General features: G+C 55.3%; 2 protein-coding genes across 2 annotated transcripts; both read left to right on the plus strand.

Annotated features, from left to right (window-relative positions):
• Positions 1-3,935: 3,935 nt before the first annotated feature.
• On the plus strand, positions 3,936-6,191 carry DUSP2 (dual specificity phosphatase 2). Its single transcript, XM_060169004.1, has 4 exons — positions 3,936-4,393; positions 4,481-4,593; positions 5,046-5,265; positions 5,383-6,191. Exons 1-4 carry the CDS (start codon positions 4,006-4,008, stop codon positions 5,595-5,597), a joined length of 936 nt encoding a protein of 311 aa, XP_060024987.1. The 5' UTR covers positions 3,936-4,005; the 3' UTR covers positions 5,598-6,191.
• A 3,528-nt stretch (positions 6,192-9,719) lies between these two features.
• On the plus strand, positions 9,720-24,278 carry ASTL (astacin like metalloendopeptidase). Its single transcript, XM_060170007.1, has 9 exons — positions 9,720-9,771; positions 10,467-10,595; positions 12,351-12,412; positions 13,686-13,776; positions 14,205-14,322; positions 15,090-15,271; positions 18,055-18,136; positions 18,231-18,385; positions 23,947-24,278. The coding sequence occupies exons 1-9, from the start codon at positions 9,720-9,722 to the stop codon at positions 24,276-24,278; spliced, it is 1,203 nt and encodes a 400-aa protein (XP_060025990.1).
• The last annotated feature ends 1,407 nt before the right edge of the window (positions 24,279-25,685 follow it).

Below are 25,685 nucleotides of genomic sequence, written 5' to 3' on the forward strand. Positions count from 1 at the left end.
ACCCCACGCATCACAACTAGAGAGGAGGCCGCGTGCTGCAACGAAAGATCCCGTGTGCCGCAACTAAGACCCTACGCAGCCAAATAAATAAATAAATATTTTTTAAAAAATGAGGAAAAGAGAGTATTTGAGAGGCATGAAAGCCACACCAGCCCCAAATGGAGACTTTCTTCTTCTTTTTTTTAAAATTTATTTTATCAAAGTATAGTTGATTTACAATGTTGTGTTAATTTCTGCTGTACAGCAAAGTGATTCAGTTACACACACACACACATATACATTCCTTTTCATATTCTTTTCCGTTATGGTTTATCCCAGGATATTGAATATAGTTCCCTGTGCTATGCAGTAGGACCTTGTTGTTTATCCATTCTTTATATGAGTCTGCATCTGCTAATCCCAAACTCCCAGTTCATCCCTCCCCATCCCCCCACCCGTTGGCAGCCACAAGTCTGTTCTCCAGGAGACTTTATTCTTCATGTATCCATCGTGTCCAGGAGAGGGTCCTCAGCAAGGCTGCCCCAGTGATGGGACACATGCGTGTGGGGACAGACGCCAGCCCCCTCAGCCACATGTGGCCACTTCTGAGTCTACCTTGCTGAGATGGCTGCCTAAGGGGACTCTCTCCTTTACCGGCCCTCCCCGCCTTCCCCGCTGTGCTGGACAGGACGTCTTCGCAGAGCGTGGAGTCACTGTCCCCGCCTGGCAGGAGCCTGTGGGAGTGGCCACCATGCCACTTGGGCAGAGGCCTGGCACAGGAAGCCTGACGTCATCCTGACTCACGGCTCAGGCGGGCTGGGGGTGGTTGTCACTTGTCACCCTCACCTTCACACCTGCCTTGACCTAAGGATCATAGTCACACCATTCATTCCTTCCTCTCTCCCCGGAGCATCTGCTTGGGGTATGGGTTTGGAAGGAGGAGGGAGGACAACACAAGAACACAACACAACGCTTTGGGGTTCTGTGGAAGGGAAGTCGCTCTGCATGGGGCTGGGGGCCGGGTGGGGGCAGGGAAAGACCCGGAAACCCAAAGGCAGGAGGCTAGTGACACGTAAACAGCCATCAGAATAGATGGTTACAAGCAAGAATGACACAGAATCATCATTTGTTCCAGTTGGGTATTTTAATTAAAAAAAAAAAGCTGAGCCCCAAACTTGCTTGATAGTGTCGGCTCTGTAACAGCCAGGCCAGGGAGACAAAGCCCCCCAAAACCCGAGTATGGTACCATCCCCCCATCCCCGGCCCCTGCTGTCCCTTTACCACCTAGTGAAGAGGGTCATCCCTCCGGGACCTGCGACCTGTGGGGCAGCCAGTGCAACGGAGACCCTTTCTCACCCGTTTCTCCACCCACGTGTCCCGACCCCTGCCTCGTCTCTGCTGGGAAATGATGGTCCTTGAGGAGGTGGCAGAGGGGGAGAGACATCCCGGGGCCATGACTCACCAAGGGTGGGGGCATCTTTAGTCAGAGGAGAAGTGGGGGTGGGACTTGGGTTCCATCTTCTTCCCACTCTCTCCTTACCCCGAGCTTGGGCTTTCACCCAGTTATGAGGGTGGGCGTTTCCCTAGTTTGGGAATAGGGGAAAGAGGCTGAGGGGAGCCCCTGCTTCATGGCTAAGTCAGGCCTCCTTGAGCCTGTGTTCCAGAGCTGAAAAGGGGACACCCCAAAGCCAGTGGCATTGATGGGGGTACATACATGTAGTCACCTTGGGCGGAAATCACTGGTCCTGGCCAGAGCTCTGGGCAGGGCAACTGGGCACTGTGTCGCTAGCGCAAACCTTTGCCAACACACTCCCACTCCCACGTGGGACTGCAAGGTGCACGCCATTCTCTCCAGGAGGGGAAGAGGCTCAGCCCGGTGTGGGAGTCCAGGGTCTGCAGCCCCTACGCAGCTGGACTGAATTTCACCCCTGAGCTAGGATCCCAGCTGGCCAGTCCTCTCTGCTCCTCCCCGTGGAGCTGGAAGCCCATGTCTCCCAGCAGAGCAGGTGACACCAGCCCCATGGGTCAGCAAGACTGGACCTGCTATCCTTTCGTGTGGTCTGTAATTTACCCCTGGAGTCAGCCATTAAGTCATTTGCCGGGCTGATGCCAACGATGAGGGCCCGTATCAGTCGCTGGGATCTGTGGCCCAGACTCCTCGGCTCTGTTGTGGGCTCTGCCGCATCAGCCTCCAGACTGGCCTGGGAGGGAGGGATGGAACATTGCAGGTGTCTGGGCACTGCCACAGCCTCAGAGCCTCGGAACCAGTGTAGGTGAGCAGTTGGTCTATTATACACTCCCATCTTACAGGTGGGAACACTGAGGCCTGAGAGGGTGAACTGCCCCAGGACTCTTTGGAGTCCTTGCGGCTTCTATCCCCCGCATCCCCTCTCCTTCGCAGCACACACAAGCTACCAGCTCTGTCTCCATCAACAGGTGATGCTCCAACACACATACACATCAACACACTACGGGGAACAGTTTACAGTTTACAATCCAAGTGCAGGGCTTGGGGGTCCACGATGGGTCCTAGTGGTAGCCCTCCAAGACAGTCTGGACCTAGGGGTCTGCAGTAGGGCTGGAAGGGTCTTACAAAGGGCATAGAGTAGTGACTCAGGGGAGTGGGGGCCTTGGGGGTTGGGTTCTGAAATCCCATGCAGCTAAGGTGGGGATGGGGGTGGCTCCCACTCCAGGGCACTGTCCCTACGTACCTGAATGTCCCTGCTTTGGAGGAGTTCAGCTGCCAACATCTCTTGCCCCTGTGCAGGGGCCCAGATACACCCACACACACCTGGGGCTCACCACATCCGGCCCCAGGGCTGGCAGCTGAGTTGGGGGCAGGCAGAAGGGATGTGGATTAACTAGCTTCCCAGTCTTACTGCTCATCGCCTTGCTCCAGTCCAGTCCTGGGTCCCTGCTGTCCAGGGGCTCCGCTGCAGGCCTAGGGAGGACTCGGGGGGGCGGGGAGTGGTGGGCGGAGAGAGTGGGGGAGGCAGATTCTGGTAGTTCTTCTCCCTCTTCCCCTTGGTGAGGCTCCTGAAATTCCCACAAGGCCCCAGGGAGAGCCCAGCAGCGTCAGCAGAGTTCCCCTTCAGAGCTGGCCTGCGACTTGGGGAAGTGCTTCACTCTGGGCCCCTGGGGTTTCCCTCAGCTCCGGGGGAAGAAGCCTTGTCCCGCTAATAACTGGAAAGTCGTCACAGGCCCCCTGCCTCCCCCCATGCCAAGGCCCAGAAGTCCTCCTCATGACAGCGCTTAGGGTCTTGGGCTCAGAGGACAACGTTCTGGCCTAGCTTGGTCACTGAGCAGCTGCAAAACCCCGAGTGCTGGTCTCAGCCATGAAACGGGGGAGGGGGAGGGGAAATAAAGCCCCTCTGGCCCAGGGTCTCTAAGCAGAAGAGAAAAGGTACATCAAAGCACGGCTCCCCATCTTCCAGTGCGGAAATCATCCGTGGCAACAGACAGAAGTCAATTTTTGTTGTAGCAGATTCCTAGGAGGGGGGAAACCCTGGGAGGTTAAGGGAACAGGGAAAAGGGAGAGCAAGCGGGGCGAGGGGCACCACGGGCTCCGAGGTCTCCGGGGATGCGGACGTGTATCTATCTGAGTAGCCGGGTGCCCGAGGACCAAGCGGCGCGAAGCAGGTCCACGGGTGAGAGCACTCAGGAAGAGTCCTGGGGCGCAAAGGCGGGAGGGGGGCGTTTGGGCAAACACCTTCCCTTCGGAGCTGGTGCCCGGCTTCCTCTCCCAGTGCACCCCCTCCCCCAAACCGGTCCCAGCCACGGGCCCGCCCAGCCTGCGCCCCGCGTGAGGCCGCGGGGGCGGTGCCGGCGCCTTCCTGCTTTGTCCATGTATGGTGACCCGGGAGGCCGTCCTACGGCTACTTAAGCCCTAGCGCTGGAGAGGGCGCCCGGAACAGACGGTTCGGGTAGCGCGGCCGCCGCGGGAGGCCGGAGCGCTCGCGGGGAGAGGGGGAAGGAGAGGAAGAGGTGCGGGAATAGGGGAGAGGAGGCTGCCCGGGGCCGGCAGACATGGGGCTGGAGGCGGCGCAAGAGTTGGACTGCACGGCGCTGGGCGCGCTGCTGCGGGAGCCGCGGGAGGCTGAGCGCACGCTGCTGCTCGACTGTCGCCCCTTCCTGGCCTTCTGCCGCCGCCACGTGCGCGCCGCGCGGCCGGTGCCCTGGAACGCGCTGCTGCGCCGCCGCGCGCGCGGCGCCCCCGCCGCCGCCCTCGCCTGCCTGCTGCCTGACCGCGCGCTGCGGGCGCGCCTGGCCCGCGGGGACCTGGCGCGGGCCGTGGTGCTGGACGAGGGCAGTGCCTCAGTGGCAGAGATCCAGCCCGACGGCCCGGCCCACGCTCTGCTTGCCGCGCTGCTGCACGAGACCGACGCCGGACCCACCGCCGTGTGCTTCCTGCTGGGTGAGCGCCGGCCCGCCCTCGTCCCCCGTCCCGTCCCCGACCCGCGCCGGGCCCTCCCGGCTAACCGTGTCTTGGTCCTCCTTGCAGGAGGCTTCGACAGCTTTCAAGCCTGCTGCCCCGATCTGTGCTCTGAGTCCCCCGGCCCCGCGATGCCACCCGAAAGCAGCCGCTCCGACCCCAGGGTTCCCTCGTATGACCAGGTGAGTTGAGATCAGGGCTCCTTGTCAGTGTCATGCAGGGTAGGCGCCTCTGGGGAAAGAGTCTGCCATTTGTGGATGTAAGAGTCTGTCCATGTCCACGGTCACCTAAGGGTGTGTGTGTGTGTGTGTGTGTGTGTGTTTCCGCCCCCAAATGGGAGCACACCTTTGTGTGTGCCTGGCGCGCATTGCTGGTGTGCATCTCTGTGAGTCTGCGTAAGTCCTGTGAGCAGCAAAATTGGGGGGTTTGAGGGGAATGTGTGTATCTTTGTGTGTGTATCTCCGTATGTCCCCTTGGGTCCTCCTGGTATTCCGGAGTCTGATCCTTAGACAGGGATCCCTGGCTAAGAGCTCCTCTTGCCTGGGCCAGTCTGCCCTGTCTCTGTCCCGCTGGTGTTCAAGCCCTTCAGGCTTGGGCTGAGACCTCGCCACTGTCCCTCCCCCTTCCCGTGCAGGGTGGCCCTGTGGAGATCTTGCCCTACCTGTACCTGGGCAGCTGCAGCCACTCGTCGGACCTGCAGGGGCTGCAGGCTTGCGGCATCACAGCCGTCCTCAACGTCTCAGCCAGTTGCCCCAACCACTTTGAGGGCCTGTTGCGCTACAAGAGCATCCCGGTGGAGGACAGCCAGATGGTGGAGATCAGCGCCTGGTTCCAGGAGGCCATTGGCTTCATTGGTAAGAGGCGGGCCTCAGCCCCAGGACCTGTTGGAGCTCCAGGGGAAGGGGCTGGGGCACCTGTGTCCTTCCCTGCCCACCTTCCTGTCTGACCCCCCTCTCCCATTTCCCTTGCAGACTCGGTGAAGAACAGCGGAGGCCGGGTGCTGGTGCACTGCCAGGCGGGCATCTCGCGCTCCGCCACCATCTGCCTGGCGTACCTGATACAGAGCCACCGCGTGAGGCTGGACGAGGCCTTCGACTTTGTTAAGCAACGCCGGGGAGTCATCTCCCCCAACTTCGGTTTCATGGGGCAGCTGCTGCAGTTTGAGACTCAGGTGCTCTGTCACTGAGGCTGGGTCCCACCATGCTCGCTCCCCCAGGGCAGAGGCACACAGAGCTGCCTGATTCCTGGGGACAGTGGGGGCCCCAGTTCCCCACTGTCCCCCTCCCCTCAGGGAGATCTGCCCCTTCCTTGGAGTTCAGAAAGCCCCCAGGTGGGCACGCTGGGTGCAGGGATGCTGGACTTTCTCACCTGGTGCTCTTCTGCTGGGGGTTTGAGGGCCGGCCCTCATTCCTCATTCCGGAAGGAGGATGGAGGGCGTGTCTGCTTCCGTCCTCCCCTGTCCTCTGACAGAAACCAACTGGACTCTACACCCACGACTCCCGCTGGTCCTATCACCATGTTGGAGCCCTTGGCAGCCGAGGGCTCTAAGGAACAAGCTGTGACAACCAGGAGCCCTGTGTGGCGCTCGGGGAAGGGATGCGGTGCTGTGTCTGGACCTCTCGCTTGCGTGTGTACGTGAGCGTTTCACGCCTGTGTTGGCGCTGGAAAGTTATTTGTGTTCAACTGACATTTAACACTCCCTCCCCCACTTCCTCCCAGCCCCGTGGGCGGGGGTGGGAAACTTAGCACTTTATATTTATACAGAACATTGAGGATGTGTCAATAAAATATTGTTTTGTTTAAGAAACAACTTCTCAAGTGTCTGACCTCAAGTCAGTGCCTGGGGAAGTGCTCAAAAGCTGTTTCTTTTCTCTTTTTGATAAGTTTATTTATTTATTTATTTTTGGCTGCGTTGGGTCTTCGTTGCTGCGCGCGGGCTTTCTCTAGTTGCGGTGAGCGGGGACTACTCTTTGTTGTGGTGTGCGGGCTTCTCATTGCGGTGGCTTCTCTTGTTGCAGAGCATGGGTTCTAGTCGTGCGGGCTTCAGCAGTTGTGCCGCACGGGCTTAGCTGTTCCGCAGCATGTGGGATCCTCCCGGACCAGGGCTCGGACCCGTGTCCCCTACATTGGCAGGCGGATTCCTAACCACTGTGCCACCAGGGAAGTCCCCCAAAGCTGTTTCTTAATCAGACCTTCCCTTCCCTTGTGTGGTGGGGTCTGGGAAATGGAAGGAGGAAGGTGCAGGGGTGACCTCACCACGCAGCCCAGTCCTCCCTGTGCTGGTGTCCTTTCCTAGGCAGCCTTCTGTCTCCAGAGCTGAAAGTGATGGTTTCTGGGAGGCTGGCTCCAGCCTTATTCCAGTTAACATCTTTGGTCCTGTGGGGGAGAAGACTGTGTTTACCATTCAGAGCTGGACTCAGCACTGCCCTGGTTAGACCCCACTTCCTTTTTGGAACATGTGGATGGATGTGTGTGCGTGTGCGTGTGCGTGTGCGTGTGTGTGTGTGCAGCCACATGTGTGGCTCTTCCTCTGGGCCTGGGTGTCTATTCTTGGCCTGCACACACCTATGTGTCCCAGATGTTCCTACATGCCTGCATGTCTGCGTGTGCCTGTGCGTGTGGCTTCCCTGGGCTGTGTGTAACGTGCGCCCGTGTTGGGGCAGTGCAGCCTGTCACCTCTTCTCCCACACCTCCGGGCTGGGTCCCCAGACCCCAGAATGCCTTTCCCTGCCGGGGGTCATGGCAACCCCTGATCCAGAGCTCCTTCCTGTCCCCAGAAAGCATGTGGCCTGGTGTCTGGTATGGAGGACAGGTCACCTGGGATGGGCTTAGTCGTTTTTCACACCCATCAACTACCACGTCTTCACTGAACATTGGTTACGTGGCCAGCGTGGACCGCCGATGAGACATGGGCCCAGTCTGAGCCAGAAGTGGACGGTGCTGGAAAGGGGGTGCTGTGATTTGCCCAAGAGCAGGGGGTGCTGAGGCCCTTGAGGACAGCTCAGCGTGGGCAGGTCCTGCATCAGCCTCCACTCGGATGCTCCAGCCACTCGGAGTGTCATCTGGCTAACTCTGTTTCGTCCTTCCAAACTCGGTGCAGGCGTCCCCCCTGCAGAATGGCGACTGTTGCTGCGGGTGTTCTGAGCGCCCGGCAGTGCGCACCTTAGGAGGGCAGTGTAGTTTGACAGTCAGGGGGCCTGTCTTGCTTTGCCTCTCTGTGTCTTAGTTTCCTTGTCTGTAAAATGGGGTTTTGTCATTAGCTCCCACCTCTTAGGGTGGTGTTGAGGGTTACTCCAGTCAATCCAGGTAAAGTCTTAGCCCAGGAAATGTTAGTTACCGAAGGTCCGAGAAGCGAAGGTTTTCAGGTGTGTGGTTGCCTGGACGCTGGTGAGGGCAGGGCCCGTGGTCTGCTTGGCCCTGTGCCCAGAGTCTGGCAGGTGCCCACTCCACAGGGCCGAACGAGGGACAAAGCCTGCCCGCTGTGCCTCGTTCCCTCTACTCTGGGGGTGTGTGAGGTGCTCCCTGGCGGGGACTGAGCAGAGCTAGGGGTTGTTATCAGGGCTTCTGCAGGCCCTGAGTGGGTCTGTTTGGACCTGTCCACAAGGCCCACACCCAGCTCGGGGAGGGTGGGGGGCCTCTGGGGCCCTGAGTTATCGGAGCCTTCCCGCGCCCCAGCTACTTCTCACACGAAACAGGACTGGTGGCTGAGGCCGCTGTCCATGGCCCCTCACCCCTGCCTCATTGCATCCTGTCTCCACCCCACCATACTGCACCCTCCCCTCTCCGTGTTTTTAAGTTGGCCTTTCAAGCAAACTGCGTTTCTTTCCCTTCCTCCCTTCCTTTTAAATTTATTTATTAACATTTTAAAAATTGTGGTAAAAAAGATGTAACAAAATGTACCATTTTTAAGTGTGCACTTCAATAACGTTAAGCGTGTTCACTCACATTATCGTGAAACAGATCTCCAGAACTTTTCCATCTCGCAGAATTGAAACTGTACCCGTTAGACAACAACTCCCCGTTTCCCCCTCTTTCAGCTCCTGGCAACCACTGCTCCACCATGTGCCTCTGAATCTGACTTCTCCAGATACCCCATGTAAATGGACTCCTACACCATTTGTCCGGTTGTGATTGGCTTGTTTCACCGAGCACAACGCCCTCAAGACCAACTGGCTTTCTTAACCACGAATCTGTTTCTCTACCCGGGCAGGGTGACTATGATTGTTTACCGAGCACTCATCCGAAGCAGTCAGCTCTGTCCATCCCTACGAATGTTCACACCCTGCCTGGGCAGCTGGGCCACCTGTCTTCATCACGTTCTCCCCATGATTCTGACCCCTACCTTTTGAGAAACAGTGGATTCCAGCCAGGGCAAGACGCCGAGCGACCTCAGCTCTGTCATTTCCCTTCACTGGACGTTGGTGGGGAGGGTGTCCCCAAATCCTTCAACTCCAGGATTTAAATCCAGGGGGGCCCTTGGTGACCAGGCTCCGAAGATGGGCCTTTTGAGAGGCCAAGGGGTACAGAGGAGGGGGAATATGGGTAAGGAGCTTTAATTCCTGCACCTGGGAAATGGGGCTAAAACGCCGATTTTGTAAGGCTGTTGTGGGAGTGACAGGGGTAGCACCCATGTGAGGGTCTAGGTACCCAGAAGTTCCACTTTTCCACAAGGCAGGCTCCTCTGGGGGTGCTGGTTGTCCCTGGTGTTCAGTTTGTGGGTTTCACTGCTCCCGGTTCTTGTGATTGTCTACTGTTGTGTGTGTGTACGACAATAAAAGCTTATAAAAACGTAGTGAGTTTTTCCTCCTTCCACAGTCAGACTGGGGGCGCCTCAGGGTCTCAGGTAGTCTTCCCCACATCTGAGCACAGGGCAGGGGCAGGAAAGGGGTCTCCCCAGGTTTGAGGATGAGGTTCCACCCAGCACTGCCGTCTCTCACTTTTCTGCGACGTTTCTCTGCCCCCTGGTGGTGGGAGGGGACCTGAGAAGAGATACACCCCCAAGTGGGACCCCCCCCCACCCGCAGCGTGCCTAGCGCGTGGCTTCTCCCCACCCTCTTGCCCACTTCAGCCGAGCCGGGAAGGATCTGACCAGGATCCAGAAGCCTCGGGCCTGGGCTGGGAGGGGAAGCGCAGGCAGCAGAGGGCGGGGCTGCAGGTGGGGTTGATTGGGATGGGCTGCAGGTGAGGGCTGGAAAAGTTGCTATTTAAGGTGGGGGGCGTTGACCATAGTTTGTAATTAGGCTGCCTCATCTCGTGGGAATTGGTGCTCCTGCTAGCTGAGGGGCCAGAGCGGCCCAGCTCCGGCAGCATGAGCATAGGAGGCCTCTGGCCATGGGTGCTGGCTCTGCTCTCTTTGCCCGGTAAGTGGGTTGCCTCGTCCTACTGCCCCCGTTGTTTTGATTCTAGCCTGCGGAGCCCTGGGGGCAGCCAGAGGGTGTGGCTGGAGCCCGCAAGGGATGGGAATTGATCTGCCTGGGTCAGAGAATGGGCTTCCGGGGAAGTTCCTAGAAGCCAGCTCCTGGGGGGCCGGGGAGGACCTCCGGGGGACGCTGGGAGCAGAGGGCCTGCCTGGCAGGAGAGAGCAGGAGTGACGCTCCAGGCGTTCGTGCTCTGCTGGCCATGCCAGGCTTGCCCAGGCTGAGCCCGTTTCCAGACCCCTGGGCTGACGAGGGGGGCAGGGGGCAGGGTCTGAGGCTAGCCCGCACCCAGCTGTCATCGTTGGAGGCTGAGGTCTGTCCCCATCTTCCTCTCTCTTGCTGCCTCCCCTTGGAGCCTGGGGCTCCCACTTGGAGCCTGGGGCTGCCTTTTGAAGTCCAGTCTCAGTCCCGCTAAGGGAGCTCCTTAAAGTTGTCCAGGCTTCAGCAGCAGGTGGGGCTGACAGGGGAGGCCAGGCGGGCTCCCAGGACTCCCTCCTGGAGACCTATCTTTGTGAAGGGCCTGGGTCTTGCCGTCTGACACCCCACTCCCACCCCACCCCACCCCATGTCCTGTCATCCCGTGTCACCACTGGGGGCACTCTGGCCATCGTGCATAGGTACCTGTGTGTCTGGGCCAGGTTTCATCCTAGGAGTGCCCTCGGCCTCTCGCTGCCCAGGAGGCGTCTGTGGGACCAGATTCTCAGAAGACCTCACCCCCGAGGGGACCCAGACGTCTTGGGATAAGGACATCCCTGCAATTAACCAAGGTGAGGGCACTGTGTCTTCTCTCGGGGTTTGGGGTATGAAGTTGTCCATGTGGCGCGTGAAAACTGTGCTGAATGCTCAGGGAGCAGAAGCAGCTGGGAGGAGACGTGGCAGCTCTCTTAGTGGGTCTTGGGGAGTGATGGTTCCACGGGCAACTTCTTAAGTCTGTTTTTCTGCATCTTCTCTACTGGGTTGTTACTTTTATTAAGAAGGGGGAACACCAGAGGTTTATGAAACAATGGAGAGCCCCGCACTTTTATCAGGCCGGGTCTGTGTTGAAGAGAGTCATTAGTAGCTGTTTGGAAACAGGTCAGCCAACTGGTTCAGGATGACCTGCAGGTGTGAGGCGCCGGTGGGGGGAGGTCCAAAGACCAGGAAGCGTGAGTCTCTGGCCTCCCTGCCTGGGGATTTCAGCTGAAGAATGAGAACATACAGATAACCCGGGACAAAGCTAGTAGAAATAAAGACGGGAGTTCAGAACGGGGTTGGGGGGTAAGGGGTAGGGGATGGGAATCTGCCGCATGTGGTCTGCGCCTCCCCTTCCTCTGTGAAAAGCTTGAGCAGGGCCGTTCACCACCTTTAGGTCACTGTGGCTGCTTCTGGCCAACTCCAGGCCAATCTGAGGCCTCCTTGGCATCGCTTTCCAGCTGCCGTGGAGGATTCTCTCTGCTAGGGCTGCTGGTGGCCCAACGACCTGGGAGCCTAGCGTAGTACCCGCCATAAAGCCCTTGACCGGGAGGCCCACACCCTCCCCAGCTGCTGGGAATGTTGGATGCTAAGGCCTCGCAGCTGGAGACCCTCGGCCAGGGATGCCTGGGAAGCTATGCCCTGCCCTGCCCAGGGCGGCCCAGCCACAGCGACTCATACAGGACGTGGGTCTGGCCCCATGCCTCCAGGTGGGATGAGTCTGTAGTGCCGCTTGGCGTCCAGAGCTCCTATGGGGTCCGGCTGGGGCTCTTCCCCAGCGCTCTCCACCTCTCCCTGCTCCCACCGTCAATCACCTACAGATGGATCCCTGGCTCAGGCTCTGCTTCTAGGGAACCCAACCTCCAGGATGCCAGGCGCTCTTCTAAGGTTCCTGCTGGGGCTGATATCCTAGTAAAGAGGCTGTGGAGAGGGCTGCCAGCTGTGGCAGAAAACGAGGCTGGAGGGAAGGGGGGGGCAGGAGCCAGTACCCACCCTCCTATGGTGGTGCAGGCTGGTGTTTCTGTCACTTGCCACTCTAAGTGTCCTGAGTATCACACCGATGGGTAGGGGGTGAGGTGGGCTGGGAGAGCCCAGGGTGTGTTCTGAGGAGTGTGGCTTGGGCTGGAGCAGAGGATGAAGACAGCTGGAACAAATTGCATCTTCCTGAGAGCAGAGGGCCTCAGACGCAGGAGCTGGGACTGGATTTTTTTTTTGGCCATGCCATGGGCTCACATGCGGGATCTTAGTTCCCTGACCTGCGAGCGAACCCGTGCCCCCTGCAGTGGAAGCGTGAAGTCCTAACCACTGGACTGCCAGGGAAGTCCCTGGACCTGGCTCGTGTGGCTCTCAGGACAGGTGCACCTTCTGAGCAGGGGAAGGGTGCGATCAGGCTGAGAAGCATTGCACACGTTTGTAGACTGGGACTCAGGGGCTGTGTGACAGCCTCAGAGCCCGAAGGAGGATGGACCCTGGGGCTGCTGGGCTTGACAGCCAAGGTCTCTCCTGGGCCTGTCCTCGAGTCTGTGCTGTGGAGGGCATGGATCCACACACGCCCCTCCCTTCCTTCCCAGGGCTCATCCCAGAGGAAACCCCAGAGAGCAGCTTCCTCCTCGAGGGGGACATCCTCCGGCCGGTGCGTGTGAGCATGCGTACACACACGTGGGTGTAAATAACCTCACAGGTAGTGTCAGAGACCTTTGAGTCCACCCCTTGGTATCATGGGGGGTGACGTTTGAGGGATCCACCTTTGTTGCTCGTAGCTCTTCTTGCCAAAGTCAGAGCGAATGTTCTGCTAGGAATAAGCCAGCCGGAGGGAGGGTGACCTCTGGAGTGGTGGCAGCAGTCAGCCTGAGAGGGCTTCCTGAAGGAGGGGGTTTGGACTTTCAAGAGCCAGCTTGCTACCCTACCCGGGGGAGGTGCTCAGGGAGTATCAGGACAAAGGAAGAGGTAAGCGCAGGTTGGCAGAGTGGCTGGTGGGGCTATAGGGAGGTGTTTGTGGGGAACATCGGTGGTGGGAGCGATGGCCTCGGGACAACGGAACAAGAAGTAACACAGGAACCATCCTGCCCAGGGGTGGGGGCAGGCTCAGAAAGGGAGAAGCCTGGATGGGAATCGGGGCGACTTGCATTGCCATCTTCTAGGAGACACTTGCCTAAATTGGGGCGAGGGTGGGCAGAAGACTCCTGAATAGGACAGTGGCCTGGTGTGAGCTAGGCTGTGCTCCTGGTCTGAGGCTGTCCACTGATGGCATAGCATAAGGCTGGGCCGAAGACTGAAGGCCAGCCTGGCCCAGGGCAGGAACCCCCAGGGCAGGGCGAGGCCCCTGTTCCCAGTCACCCAGTGAGTGCCGGGGATAAAAGCAGAATCCAGTAAAACCTTTGGTCCCAGCGGGGCAGGACGTGCTGGGGTGCTCTGGAGCCCAGGCTTCAGAGTTGGCAGAAGAATAAAGAAAGTTGCTAAGGCCACGGGTGTTGCCTTAGAATCAGCCTGAGGAGGACCGTGTCCCCATCTTCCCACCTGCACGTTCAGAGGAGCTCTGTGGGCTGCTGCGCTCCAGGAAGGAGTGGGGGGGGGGCGCTGCTGGTGGAGCTGAGCCCCTCTGAACTAGGCCCCCTGGGGTGCTGGGATTCCTAGCCAGCCTCTTCATTTTGTCTTGTTTCTCTTCTTGATAGAGTAAGTTGTAAGTTCTATGTTACGTAGAAGAAAGGGCTGTGCTGTACGTCATAACTCAGGGAGCTGGCCCGCTGACTTCCCAGCTTCTATCCCATTTCTAGTGACCAGCTATGCTCATGTACCCAGGGGGGTCTGCGGCTCACATCTTTAGGGCTCCCATGGCTGGAGGTGTGGCACTCTTGGGGGCGGGAATCTTGGCTGACCGGGGTCCCTGAGCCGCCCTCTCTCCTCAGAGCCCTTTCCGGCTGTTCTCGGCGACCAACAACAAGTGGCCCAAGAACGGCGGCGTAGTGGAGGTCCCCTTCCTGCTCTCCAGCAAGTACGGTGAGGGAGCCAGCTCCTCATTCCCAATGCAGCCCAGGCTCCTCTCTGGGTTTTTGTTCCCTCTTCCCCTGCATCTCTGCGCCCCTCCAACGCTACCACCCAAGTAGCCCTTCTACCAGAAGCCCTTCTATCCCTGCTGGCCCCTGAGCTGGGAGGCTAAAATCCTGGAGGAGCTGATGGGAAAGGTACATCTAGGGACTGTCTGATCCATTTCAAGACCAAATGGTCCAGAGGACAGTTATCTGCCCAAGGTCACACAGTCTGGAACCCTGCTTTCTTCTCCCCACACCATCGCACTGCCCTTTCTAGACATTCCGTTTTGGGGGAGTGACCTGAAGCTTGGTTCCCTCCCCAAGTGCGGACTTCCAAGGGGCTGCGAGGGCTCTAGGGGCCGGGCTGGGGCGTCAGCCAGGGTGTCTCCTCTCCAGATAAGGCCAGCCGCCAAGTCATCCTGGAGGCGTTTGCTGAGTTCGAACACTCCACGTGCATCAGGTTTGTTGCCTACGAGGGCCAGAGGGACTTCATTTCCATCGTCCCCATGTCCGGGTAAGTGCTTCTGGGTACGTGTGCAAGTGCGTGTACTCGTGCATGTGCGGGGTGAGAGCCACAGCTGTCTTCAGTTCAGCCTGGAATTAACAAAGCTGTGGTCAGAAACCTGTGTCTGGGCCTCTGTCCCGGGTCCAGAGTCCCCCTGCCCATCTGAGTGGTTTGCCTAGTGTGAGCTGGACCTACGGATACTCAGGGCAGGAGGTGGAGGAGACGTGGGCAAGGAGGTGCTCGACTCTCCTTTAAAGAGCCCTCAACTCCATCTCTGGGGAGATGTTGTGGCCTGGGGACTGAGTGCAGGTTTCATGAGACAGACCTGGCCTCAGATCTGGGTTCCACAGTGCAGGAACCAGGTGACTCTGGAATGTCCCTTCACTTCTGAGCCCCTTCTGCCTTCTCTCTGCAATGGGGGTGATGGCAATACTGCATTCCTAGCTTGCTAGGGGCCTAAGAGAATGTGGGTGAGAGCTTCGACTTGGGGCTCCCCACATGGGGACATTCACGTAATGAGCTGCTTCCGTCATCCACATTAGTACTGGCTCCCGCCAACTCCTCTCAGTGCAGGCTGCAAAGGGGGTTCCAGTACACCCCCTTGGCAGAGGGCCAGGCAGGCAGGGGACTTGGGGCCAGCAGGCTCGGGACTAAAGCCCAGGATGGGGACTAGCTGTTGGTGCTCACTTATCCCAGGTCTTGGGAGGAGGGGTGAGGGTCCTGGGTCTGCGGATTCTCTGGGCTGGTGCCCACCCAGCACTCTCATGGCCCTGCAGGTGCTTCTCGAGCATAGGGCGCAGTGGAGGGATGCAGGTGGTATCCCTGGGGCCCAGCTGCCTCCGGAGGGGCCCGGGCATCGTCCTGCACGAGCTCATGCACGTGCTGGGCTTCTGGCACGAGCATTCGCGAGCCGACCGGGACCGCTACATCCGTGTGAACTGGAACGAGATCCTCCCAGGTGAGCGGGGCTGTGAAAGGCCAGGCTAGGCCAGGGGACAAGGGGGTGGGGGGGTGGGAGAGGTAGTCCTGCTGGGAGAAGGTGGCAGGAGGCATGGGCCAGGCCTGAGGAGTTGCCCGGCTATTTGAGAGTGGTCGTCCGTCTTCCCCACTCCCTGCCTGTCTCCCATGGGGAAGGTGGGGTTCCTGCTTGCCTCCGAGACCTGGAGAATAGTCCAGATGCTGCAGCTCTGGGCCCTGAGCCTTCACTGCCACCCACGGTTACCCTGAGCTAGGGCAGAAATTTGCTGTGCGCCTCGTGTCTCTTCACGGACACCGGCAGTTACCTGAGGATGGAGTTGATGGTCTTAGGAATCTCGCTCGCTCATACTCAGCTAGCAGCCCCTCATGCTCTGGACACTGCTGTGTGGAGTCAGGGCAGGGACTGTGTTCCAGCCGGGGCGCTGAGCCGAGACGGAAGTCCTGGAGGTAGTGGGCCAAGCGTCAGACGCAAGAGGCGCAGGGCAGTCCTGTGCGGCTTGGTGTGTGTGAGACGGGTGCTGATGGGCACCTGGGACGGAAAGTACAGGGAGGCCAGGCTCTGAAAGGTGGCAGTGGGAAAGCTGAGGCTGGTCTGGGGTATGGTGCCGGGGATCTGACTCCAGCAGTGCGGGGACCCTGACCTTTGGCAGAGGGGGACAGCCTGCTGCAGGAGGTGAGGGGAGTCCAGACAATCGCTTTGTGAGGGAGGGGAGCAGAGTAGGTAAGTGATGACTTGGGTTTGGGGGTATGGAAACAGAAGATTTGGAAGGCTTCCTGTAAGCGGAGGCTTCTGGTGTGAGCGCCTTTGCTGCTGCTGTGGGGATAGCCAGGTGAAATGGTCAGAGGTGGAGCCCAAGATGCATGCACGGATGCCCTTCCACTCCAAGAAGGGGATGGGAAGATGGGTAGCACCTCTCAGTGGGACGGAGATTGGAGCTTGAGATCAGAGATTAGTCTAGGTAAGTGGGGAGGAGACAGTGACACCATAGCCTGAAAATAGACTATAATCCTTTTAAGTACTCATGGAGGGACTTCCCTGGTGGTCCAGTGGTTAGGACCCTGCGCTTCCACTCCAGGGGCACGGGTTCAATCCCTGGTCATGGTGCGACCAAAAAAAAACCACTTAAGTGCTCATGGAATTCTTGTAAAAACTTATGATAGCCATAAAAACTTCAAATTTGAAAAAGTAGAGTTAATACAAACAGTTTGATCATGATGTAAAAAGTAGAAACTAATAAATCAAAATGAAAAACTTTATCCAACTGGAAATTAAAATTTAAAAAACAACAAATCTTTCTTTTAGTTATGAAGTAAAAGAAATTGCAGGAATTCTTAAAACATAAAAACACATTAGAACCAATGGTTCACAGCTAAAGCAATGCACAGGGAAAACGTGTAGACAAATACTTACATCAATAAACAGAGAGAACAAATTAGGCATTTCAGGGCTTCCCTGGTGGCGCAGTGGTTGAGAGTCCACCTGCCGATGCAGGGGACATGGGTTCGTGCCCCAGTCCAGGAGGATCCCGCATGCCGCGGAGCGGCTGGGCCTGTGAGCCATGGCCGCTGAGCCTGCGTGTCTGGAGCCTGTGCTCCACAACGGGAGAGGCCACAACAGTGAGAGGCCCGCGTACCGCAAAAAAAAAAAAAAAAAAAAATTAGGCATTTCAATCCAAGTTAAGAAAGAAATGAAAGCAGGAGGGAATTACTGAAGGTAAAAGCAGAAATTAATGAGTTAGAAAACAAACAGCACAAATAAACTGAAAAGCTGTTTTGTTTTTGTTTCTTAACAATAAAACAAGTTAAACACCAGCTACCCTAATGGAAAAAATTGCCTAAGAATGGACAAAAATGAGAATACATTTGTACTTAGTTAATATGTACAGAACAAAATGCTAAAATATGCAAACTAATAACAGTAATTAACTGGAGGTGGGGAGGCGGGGACTCAGGAGGAGGTGGAGTGGGAGATTGAACTAAGCACTCTACTGGGCAGGTATTTTCAGGCAGGTGATGGGATATAAAGGGGTTGGAATTCCATTTTAGTGGTAAGGAGGCTGCTGGTGGCCATGGGTGCGTGTGGAGGTGGCTGGCTGGGTCTGGGGGGTTTGGAGGGTGTGCAGCTCTTCTGTCAGAGGCTCACTGTGAAGGGCAGGACTTGACGGAGGGAACCTAGCCCCTCCCAGGCCTGGAGGAGCCAAGCGCCAGGGAGAAGCAGGTGCTCTGGCCGATGGCAAAGGACTGGACTCCACAGCCGGGGGTGGGGGTAGGGGGTAGGGGGCGGGTGCTGTTGGCCCGAGGCAGGGAGAGAAGGTGGCTTTGCTTCTGGGAACGGGCTATTCCCACCGCACACGATGGGCTCAAGGGCCTCTAAGGCTGGGGTGGGGAGTAGGCACTTCATCTCGCCGGTAGGGGGCGTCCAAGACACTTTGCAGCGTGTGACGTCGTGGAAGCTGCAGGTGGTATAAAGATAGTCTCGTACAAGGTAAGCTTGAGAGGAGGAGAAAGGTGGAGAGAAGTCTTAGGGGGCGATGGCGGGCCACCACCAGGTCCCTGTGCTTGCACATCAGCTGGTGCAGGTCTGGAACCCTCCCAGGGCACGGAGGAGACAGGGATCAGGGATCAGTGGCGGGGGTGGGGAGATGCACATCTGGCTGTAGTTTGGGACCCCTAGGCTCAGGTAGGTTGTACATTTCCAGAAAGCCCCTATCACCTACCCTTCCTCCCCTGGCCCTCTTCCCACATCTTCAAGTATTTTTTCAGGCTTTGAAATGAACTTCATCAAATCTCGGAGCAGCAACATGTTGGTGCCCTATGACTACTCGTCAGTGATGCACTATAGCAGGTGAGGACCCCCTTTCCTTGCTTCCTTCCCTCTGCGCTGCCATGCCAGCTCCTGCCGTGGTCTGGACTCAGGCCCCTGCCTGCTTGGGTTTCAGGCTCGCCTTCAGCCGGCGCGGGATGCCCACCATCACGCCGCTCTGGGCCCCCAGTGTCCAAATTGGCCAGCGATGGAACCTGAGCGCCTCTGACATCGCACGGGTCCTCAAGTTTTATGACTGCAGCCCGCTTGGCCGTGATCCCCGTGCAAAAGGTGAGTGACAGGGGACAGAGTGATTTGGGGAGCCAAAGGAGGCTCCTGTGTTGAGGTGGTGTGAGCGAGGGTCGGGTGCTGGGAGGTAAGGCTGTAGAGGTGAGCACGGGGAGATCACCAGGGCCTCACCGCAGGAGATGCAGAAAACGCACGTGAAAAAATTAACCCTCACTGGTGATTATAAAACTGTTAGATATAGGAATAGAGGTCACTTTTTTAAGTTTAACGTACCTACCAAAAACCCAGAGCAAAGCTCATTTTTAACGTCAAAACATTAAAATTGGGACCAAGACAAGTTTTTCCACTATTGTCCCATCTATTCAACAATGTAGTGAAAGTCTTAGCCATTGTGGTATGACAAAATTAAAAGTCTGAGGTTTGGGAAGGAAGCAAAAATTGCCGCTATTCATAGATGACTACATTGAAAGTAGCAATCTATAAACAAATTACTAGAACTAATAAGAATTTTAAAAAGTAAATATAATCAATATATAGAAATCAGTTTTATTTCTGTATATCAATAGTTAGGAAACATAATTCTTAAAGATACCATTATAATAGTAAAGATAAAGTTCTAAGGAGTAAATCTGACAGAAGCTATATAAAACTTTATGGAAAAAAACCTTATTACAATCGTTAAAGAATACTTAAGTAAATACAGAGATGTATCATATTAAAAGGAAGACAATATAAAAATGTAATTCTCTACTGATCTACAGACTCAATAAATTCCCGCTGAAAATCCCAATAAGTTTGGAGATCTTGACAAGTGAGTCTAAAATCTGTATTAAAAATGCAAAAGGCCAATAATAGCCCAGACACTCCTGAAGAGAAAAAAGTGGAGGGACTGCCCTAGCAGACATGACATTATGTAGATTATAAAATGTCTTTATATATATATATATAGCATATAAATGTATAAATGCATATATTCATATATGTACACAGAATGTATATAAAATACCTTTATATAAACGTGTAGCATTGGTACAAGGGTAGATAATTGCCCACTGAAACAGAATGGAGAGTTCAGAAATGAATCCTCCTCAGAAGTGGACACTTGATAAAAGGGCATTGATCACTAGGGAAAGAATAGGGTAGCCATTAAATAGCTCTAAAGACAACTAGTTATCCATTTTATTTTTTTATTATTTTTTAAAAATTTATTTTATTTATTTATTTTTGGCTGCGTTGGGTCTTTGTTGCTGTGCATGGGCTTTCTCTAGTTGTGGCGAGCAGGGGCTACTCTTTGTTGCCATGCGCCGGCTTCTCATTGCAGTGGCTTCTCTTGTTGCAGAGCATGGGCTCTAGGTGCATGGGCTTCAGTAGTTGTGGCACGTGGGCTCAGTAGTTGTTGCTCGTGGGCTGTAGAGTGCAGGCTCAGTAGTTGTGGCGCACGGGCTCAGTAGTTGTGGCTCATGGGCTCTAGAGTGCAGCCTCAGTAGCTGTGGCGCACAGGCTCAGTAGTTGTGGCTCACGGGCTCTAGAGCGCAGGCTCAGTAGTTGTGGTGCACGGGCTTAGTTGCTCCACCACATGTGGGATCTTCCCGGACCAGGGCTCGAACCCGTGTCCCCTGCATTGGCAGGAAGATTCTTAACCACTGCGCCACCAGGGAAGTCCCTAGTTATTCACTTAAAAAAATGAATTTCTAATTCATCATGCACAGAAATTCTAGTTGTATACAAGACTTCCACGTAAACCAAAAAAACTCTAAAACTTTTTAGAAGAAAATATAGTAAAATGTCTTCATGACCTTGGAATAGGTAAGGACTTTTTAAAAATAAGACAGGCAACATGAGACAAAGCTGGAAAAATTAAAAATCCAACTACATTGATCATAATAAATACTATTTATTAAAAGACATAAAGTGAAAATACAAGTTACAGATCAGAAGAGAATTTTTGTAACTAATTGTACTCAAAGTATATTAAAAAAAACTTTTAGAACTTAGTAAGAAAAAACCCCACAGAGTAGAAAAGGCAAGAGACTTAACAAGCAATTCACAGAAGAAACCAAATTGGGAAACCCAAGATATTCAACATCATTAATAATTGGGGAAATGCAAATAAAGACCACAGTACCTTTTTATACCCCCTAAATTGGTAGAAATTTAAATGTCAGATACTACCAAATACTAAGAAGAATATGAAGCAGTGATAACATTCATACTCTGCTATACGAGTGTAAATTGCTGCAACCACTTTGGAAAACAATCTGATATCTTATGAAGTTGAAGTGCATATACCCCATGACCGTACTCCTAGGTCTTGTTGCAGGTGTGTACCCCCAACTCCAGCCATAGGCAATCACTAATCTACATTCTGTTTCTATAGTTTTGCCTACTCTGAACATTTCATATAAATGGAATCATACAGTATGTGATCTTTTGTGACTGGCTTCTTCACTTAGCATCATGTTTTCAAGGTTCGTCCATGTTATCGTGTGTATCAGTACAGTTGACCCTTGTTCAATGTGAGTTAGGGGTGCTGACCCTCCATGCAGTCAGATCTGTCTATAACTTTACAGTCAGTCCTCCGCATCCTTGGATACACCAACCATGTATCGTGTAGTACTGTGAATATTTTATTGGAAAAAAAAAATTCACGTATACGTGGACCCATGCAGTTCACAGCTGTGTTGTTCAAGGGTCAACTATACTTCATTCATTTTTGTTGTTGAATGATATACCACATTTTGTTTATCCATTTATCAAAGGATCTTTGGGTTATTTCTACTTTTAGGCTATTATGAATAATAGTACTGTGAACATTCATGTATAAGATTTTATGTGGACATATATATATATTTTAGATGTTGGGGGTAGGAGTTTATTAATTAATTAATTTATTTTTGCTGTGTTGGGTCTTGGTTTCTGTGCGAAGACTTTCTTTAGTTGTGGCAAGCAGGGGCCACTCTTCATCGTGGTGCGCGGGCCTCTCACTATCGCGGCCTCTTGTGCTGCAGAGCACAGGTTCCAGACGCGCAGGCTCAGTAGTTGTGGCTCACGGGCCTAGTTGCTCCACGGCATGTGGGATCCTCCCAGACCAGGGCTCGAACCCGTGTCCCCTGCATTAGCAGGCAGATTCTCAACCACTGCGCCACCAGGGAAGCCCCGGGCATATATTTTCTTTTCCTTTGGATATATACTTAGGAGTGGAATTTCTGGGTCCTTTGGTGACTCCATATTTAACTGCTAAATTGTTTTCCAAATTGGCTGCATTATTTTTCATTTCCACCGGCAGTGTATGAAGGTTCCACTTTCTGCAAGCCCATGTCAACACTTATTCTTCTGATTATAACCACCGCAAGTGGGTGTGAAGTGGTATCTCATTGTAGTTTTTTTTTTTAATATTTATTTATTTATTTGGCTGTGCTAGGTGTTCGTTGCAGCACGGGGGAATCTTCGCTGCTGTGTGCGGGCTCTTTTTATTTGCGGTGTGCGGGCTCTTAGTTGTGGCATGCGGGATCTAGTTCCCTGACCAGGGATCGAATCTGGGCCCCTTGCATTGGGAGCACAGAGTCTTAACCACTGGACCGCCAAGGAAGTCCCTCATTGTAGTTTTGATTTGCATTTCCCTAATGACTTTGAACATCTCTTTATGTGCTTAACGGTCATCTGTATATTTTTGGAAAAATGTCTGTTCAAGTCTTTTGCCCGTTGTTCAGTTGGGTTGTTTTTTACTGGTGAGTCGTAGGAGTTCTTTATATATTCCAGATACATGTTCCTTATCAGATATATCATTTGGAAATATTTCCTCACATGTTATAGTTTAACTTTCTAGATGGTGTCCTTTGAATATAGACATTTAAAATTTTGATGTGAAGTCCAACTTATCTATTCTTTTATCACTGTATTTTTGGTGTCATATCTAAGAAGGACTTGCCTAACTCGAGGTCACGTAGATTTAATCCTATGTATTTTGCATGTGACTATCTAGTTCCAGCACCATTTCGTAGACTATTCTTTCCTATATATAATCTCAAATATTACATACCTTTTGAAAAATAAAAGAACACGTGGCAAGAGCTTTGTGGGCAACTATTTGAGGCTTGACTAACATGAGGAACAGAATTGAGAGGTGGCTAGAAGGGGTCATGGGTCAATGGAAAGTTTATCAAGATGGTGGACACACAGCAAGTTTGGATACTGAAATAATGACCCAGTGGAGAAGCGGGAATGGATTTGGGGGGGGGCAGAAAAATATCTAGAACATTCAGGGAGGAGTTGCTCTTGTTGGGAGCTGGGGAACTTCCTTGGACATAATGGGAAGGAAAACGATGGGAACAGATCCGAGTTCCCGTGCAGATCGTGATGTGCAGATGGGGGGCTCCATCCCAGGCTTTGGCGGCATAAAGAGTGAAGTGAGGTCTCCAGCTGAGAGGCTGGGGAGAAGAAGATGGATGTGAAGGAAAAGGTGTGAAGCTGCTGACTGGAGAGCAGGAGAGGAAACCCGTGAGAGACACATGGCCGGGCCACAGGTGGTGCTGGGCTGCTGGCGGAGGCGTGGTGTAGGTTAGTCACCTGGTCCTCTAGGACTGGGGTGTTGTGGGCAGTTCTGACAGAGGGGGAGGTGCCTGGGGATGTCTCCAAGGGAGGGGCTGCACCGAGGGCTGTGGAACCCATGCCAGGTGAGGAGAGGGGTTTGGAAGTAAGGAGGCTGTGGGGCAAGAAGAAGGGGTTTGGGGGCTCAGCGGGGCTGAAGGATCGTGATAGTGAAGCGAGTGGGCTGGAAGTAAAGGAGGCGGCCGTCAGAGGGTGGGCAGCCGGGACCCGTGACTTTAGCGGGTGTGGTCTTGGCAGGTCCAGGCAGGGAATGGGCTGTGAAGTCACTGGTTGAAGCGTGTCAGCTCAGATTGGTCAGTGTCCTTGCATGGAAGGTATGGCTCATCGGGAAGCCTTTGGTGGGTGGGCAGGAGTGACAGGGATGAGGGCGGTCCTGAAGGGGGGCTGGGGCCGACTGGCCGGATAACTTGGGCCTGAAATGAAGAGTCTTACAAAGCAGCCGGTGGCAGCCAGCTGTGGTCCGGGAGGGGCAGTGAGGGGCCAGCGACACCCACCCCACTGAGCACACGGGCCTGGTCGTGCTCACCTGTGTCCTGCTGACGCCCTGGGTTTGGGCATAGCTGCAAGTGTAGGAAAAGTTCTGGAATAGGCCTCGGATATGGGTGAGAGGTGAGGTGTTGCCCTGTACAGAGCAGCCCCGGGTGGTCTGGGTGACGAGGGCTGCGATGCTAGATCTGGGGTTTGACCATCAGAGCAGCCGGGGGTGTGGGTGGGAGGTCATGAAAGATCCCAGTGGTCTGATCTTCTGCTGGTGACCTCTGGGGCCAAGTGGGGAGGGAATGGGATGGCTCTGTGGTCCTTGTCTCTAAGGGGGAGTTGGGAGTTCGGGTCTCGAAGGCATTGGGCAGCAGCATAGCAGGAGCGTGGCGGGTTGTCGCGTCCCGTGAGCTGAGTTCTCGGTCACTGTGAATGAGGCTGAAGGGGGCTCTGGCTCTCGCAGCTGCCCAATGTGTCCCTCTGTGATTCTGGGACGTAACCTATCTTTCCTCCTCTAGGGCTCCAGACCCACAGCGATGGTAGGAGCCCCACTCCCGCGTCTAGACCGTACCTGCAGCAGCTCCTAAAGGCACTGTTGGCAGAATCCAGGAGCCCTGGCCCCGAGGGCTTCGGGGCTGAAGAGAGCCCACGTGTGTGGAAGCCCCCCGCCCTGGGGAGTTCTGGTGTGGAGGCCTCTGCAAGGCCCCCCCAGCCCCCAGCTTCTTCCCTAAGGTCACGGCCTGGAGCAGTGGTTCCTGGCATTGCCCTGGAGCAGTCCTGGCAGGCCCAAGTGCCCGCTCTACCCCCAGACCCATCTCTAGAAGCAGAAGACCAGCCAGCAATCGTCTAGGCTATTTTGGGGAACCCTGCTCTGCCAGGAGCCCGTGCACCCAGAAAACGCTTCATAAGGACACCCAGAGGTCAAACCTGTGGCTTCTGCCCCCAAGTGGGAAGGGCATTCTATGCTCAGGGTGGCCAGGTTGTACAACCCTTGGCCCCTCTAGGCAGCACCCCTGTCTTCCAGCCCCTCTGGCTACCCTGTCTAAGGCCCAGGCCTCTCCCTCTGCCCCTTGCTTGCCTGTCATGTTCCCCCAAGAGCTCCTGGGGACAGAGGGACCCTCTAGGTCTGTCGGGGGAAGGCAGGCCTGCCGGGGGATTTCTGACTCTGCCTGCTGCCATCTCCTGCCCCAGCCCTGGGGGAGTCTGGGAATGGGAGATGACCTCTCCAGGGCTCTAGGGACAGGGATCTGGAGGGGTGGTCCTCCCTGAAGGCCTCTGGGACCCCTCCTGTAGTTGAGGCCCAGCCCCCCAGCATGGGCTAAGGGTACCTCTCCCTCTCCCTCTCCCTTGGGTCGGCCCTGGGGGAGGGGCACCCAGTGGCTGGGACCCTGGGAGCAGCCTCGCTCCCTGATGTCCGAGTGCTGGGAATGTGGCTCTGCAGCCAGAGCCTCCAGCCCTGCTCTCCAGGAGGCTTTCAGAGCCCAACTTCCTCCCCTGCCGCCCAGGGAGACGAAGAGGTGGCGGCCCTCCAGGACTGCACGTGGGAAACGGCCAGAACCCGAGGACCCTGAAGTCAGGGCTCAAAGCTGCTGTCACCCCGCGTTGCTGTCTCCAGGAACCTGGTCTCTGTCCGACACCCGCCCGCCCCTCCCGGGGACTTGGCCCGAGGAGGCCCCGGAAGGTGGGAAGGGGCTCTAGGGTCCCCTTGCTGGTCTGTCTTCAGCAAAGCCCACTCATCAGCTCCTGGCCTCCCCCGTGAGGGCTGTTCTCGGGGCAAAGAAAGTCTCCAGGGATGCCAGTGAGCAAGCTGGGGGCCCCCCAGTGGTGCTGTTCTCGGGGCCCGCCTGGGGTAGAAGGGAAGCAGGAGCCCGTGCCCGTCCCAGTGGGACCAGGTCCCTCAGGTGTCTTGGGAGAAGGTAGAAATAAAGTTGGGAACTTGCTCCAGGAGTCCGGTGCTGACTGTTCTGACTACCTCATACCCGAGTGCCTTGAAGCCTCCCGATGGCCTGGGACCCTCAGGTGGTGAGACCCATATTCCAGAGGAGGGAAGAGACTCAGGGAAGCAAATGTGCCCAAGGGAACAGGGCTGTGCAGCCGTGCAGGGCTGTGGCGTGCCCTCTGCCAACCTCTTCACTGCGTCAGGGGGCCTGGAGCCCCTGTGCTCCGTCTATCTTGGGTTTCAGTCTTGAGTCAAGGATTTTCTGAGACTGAACAAGGGCCTGATCTCAGGTGTTAGTGTCAGGGAAGGATCATGGTT

The sequence above is a fragment of the Lagenorhynchus albirostris genome, chromosome 13 (genome assembly GCF_949774975.1).
Source record: "Lagenorhynchus albirostris chromosome 13, mLagAlb1.1, whole genome shotgun sequence".
NCBI lineage: Eukaryota > Metazoa > Chordata > Mammalia > Artiodactyla > Delphinidae > Lagenorhynchus > Lagenorhynchus albirostris.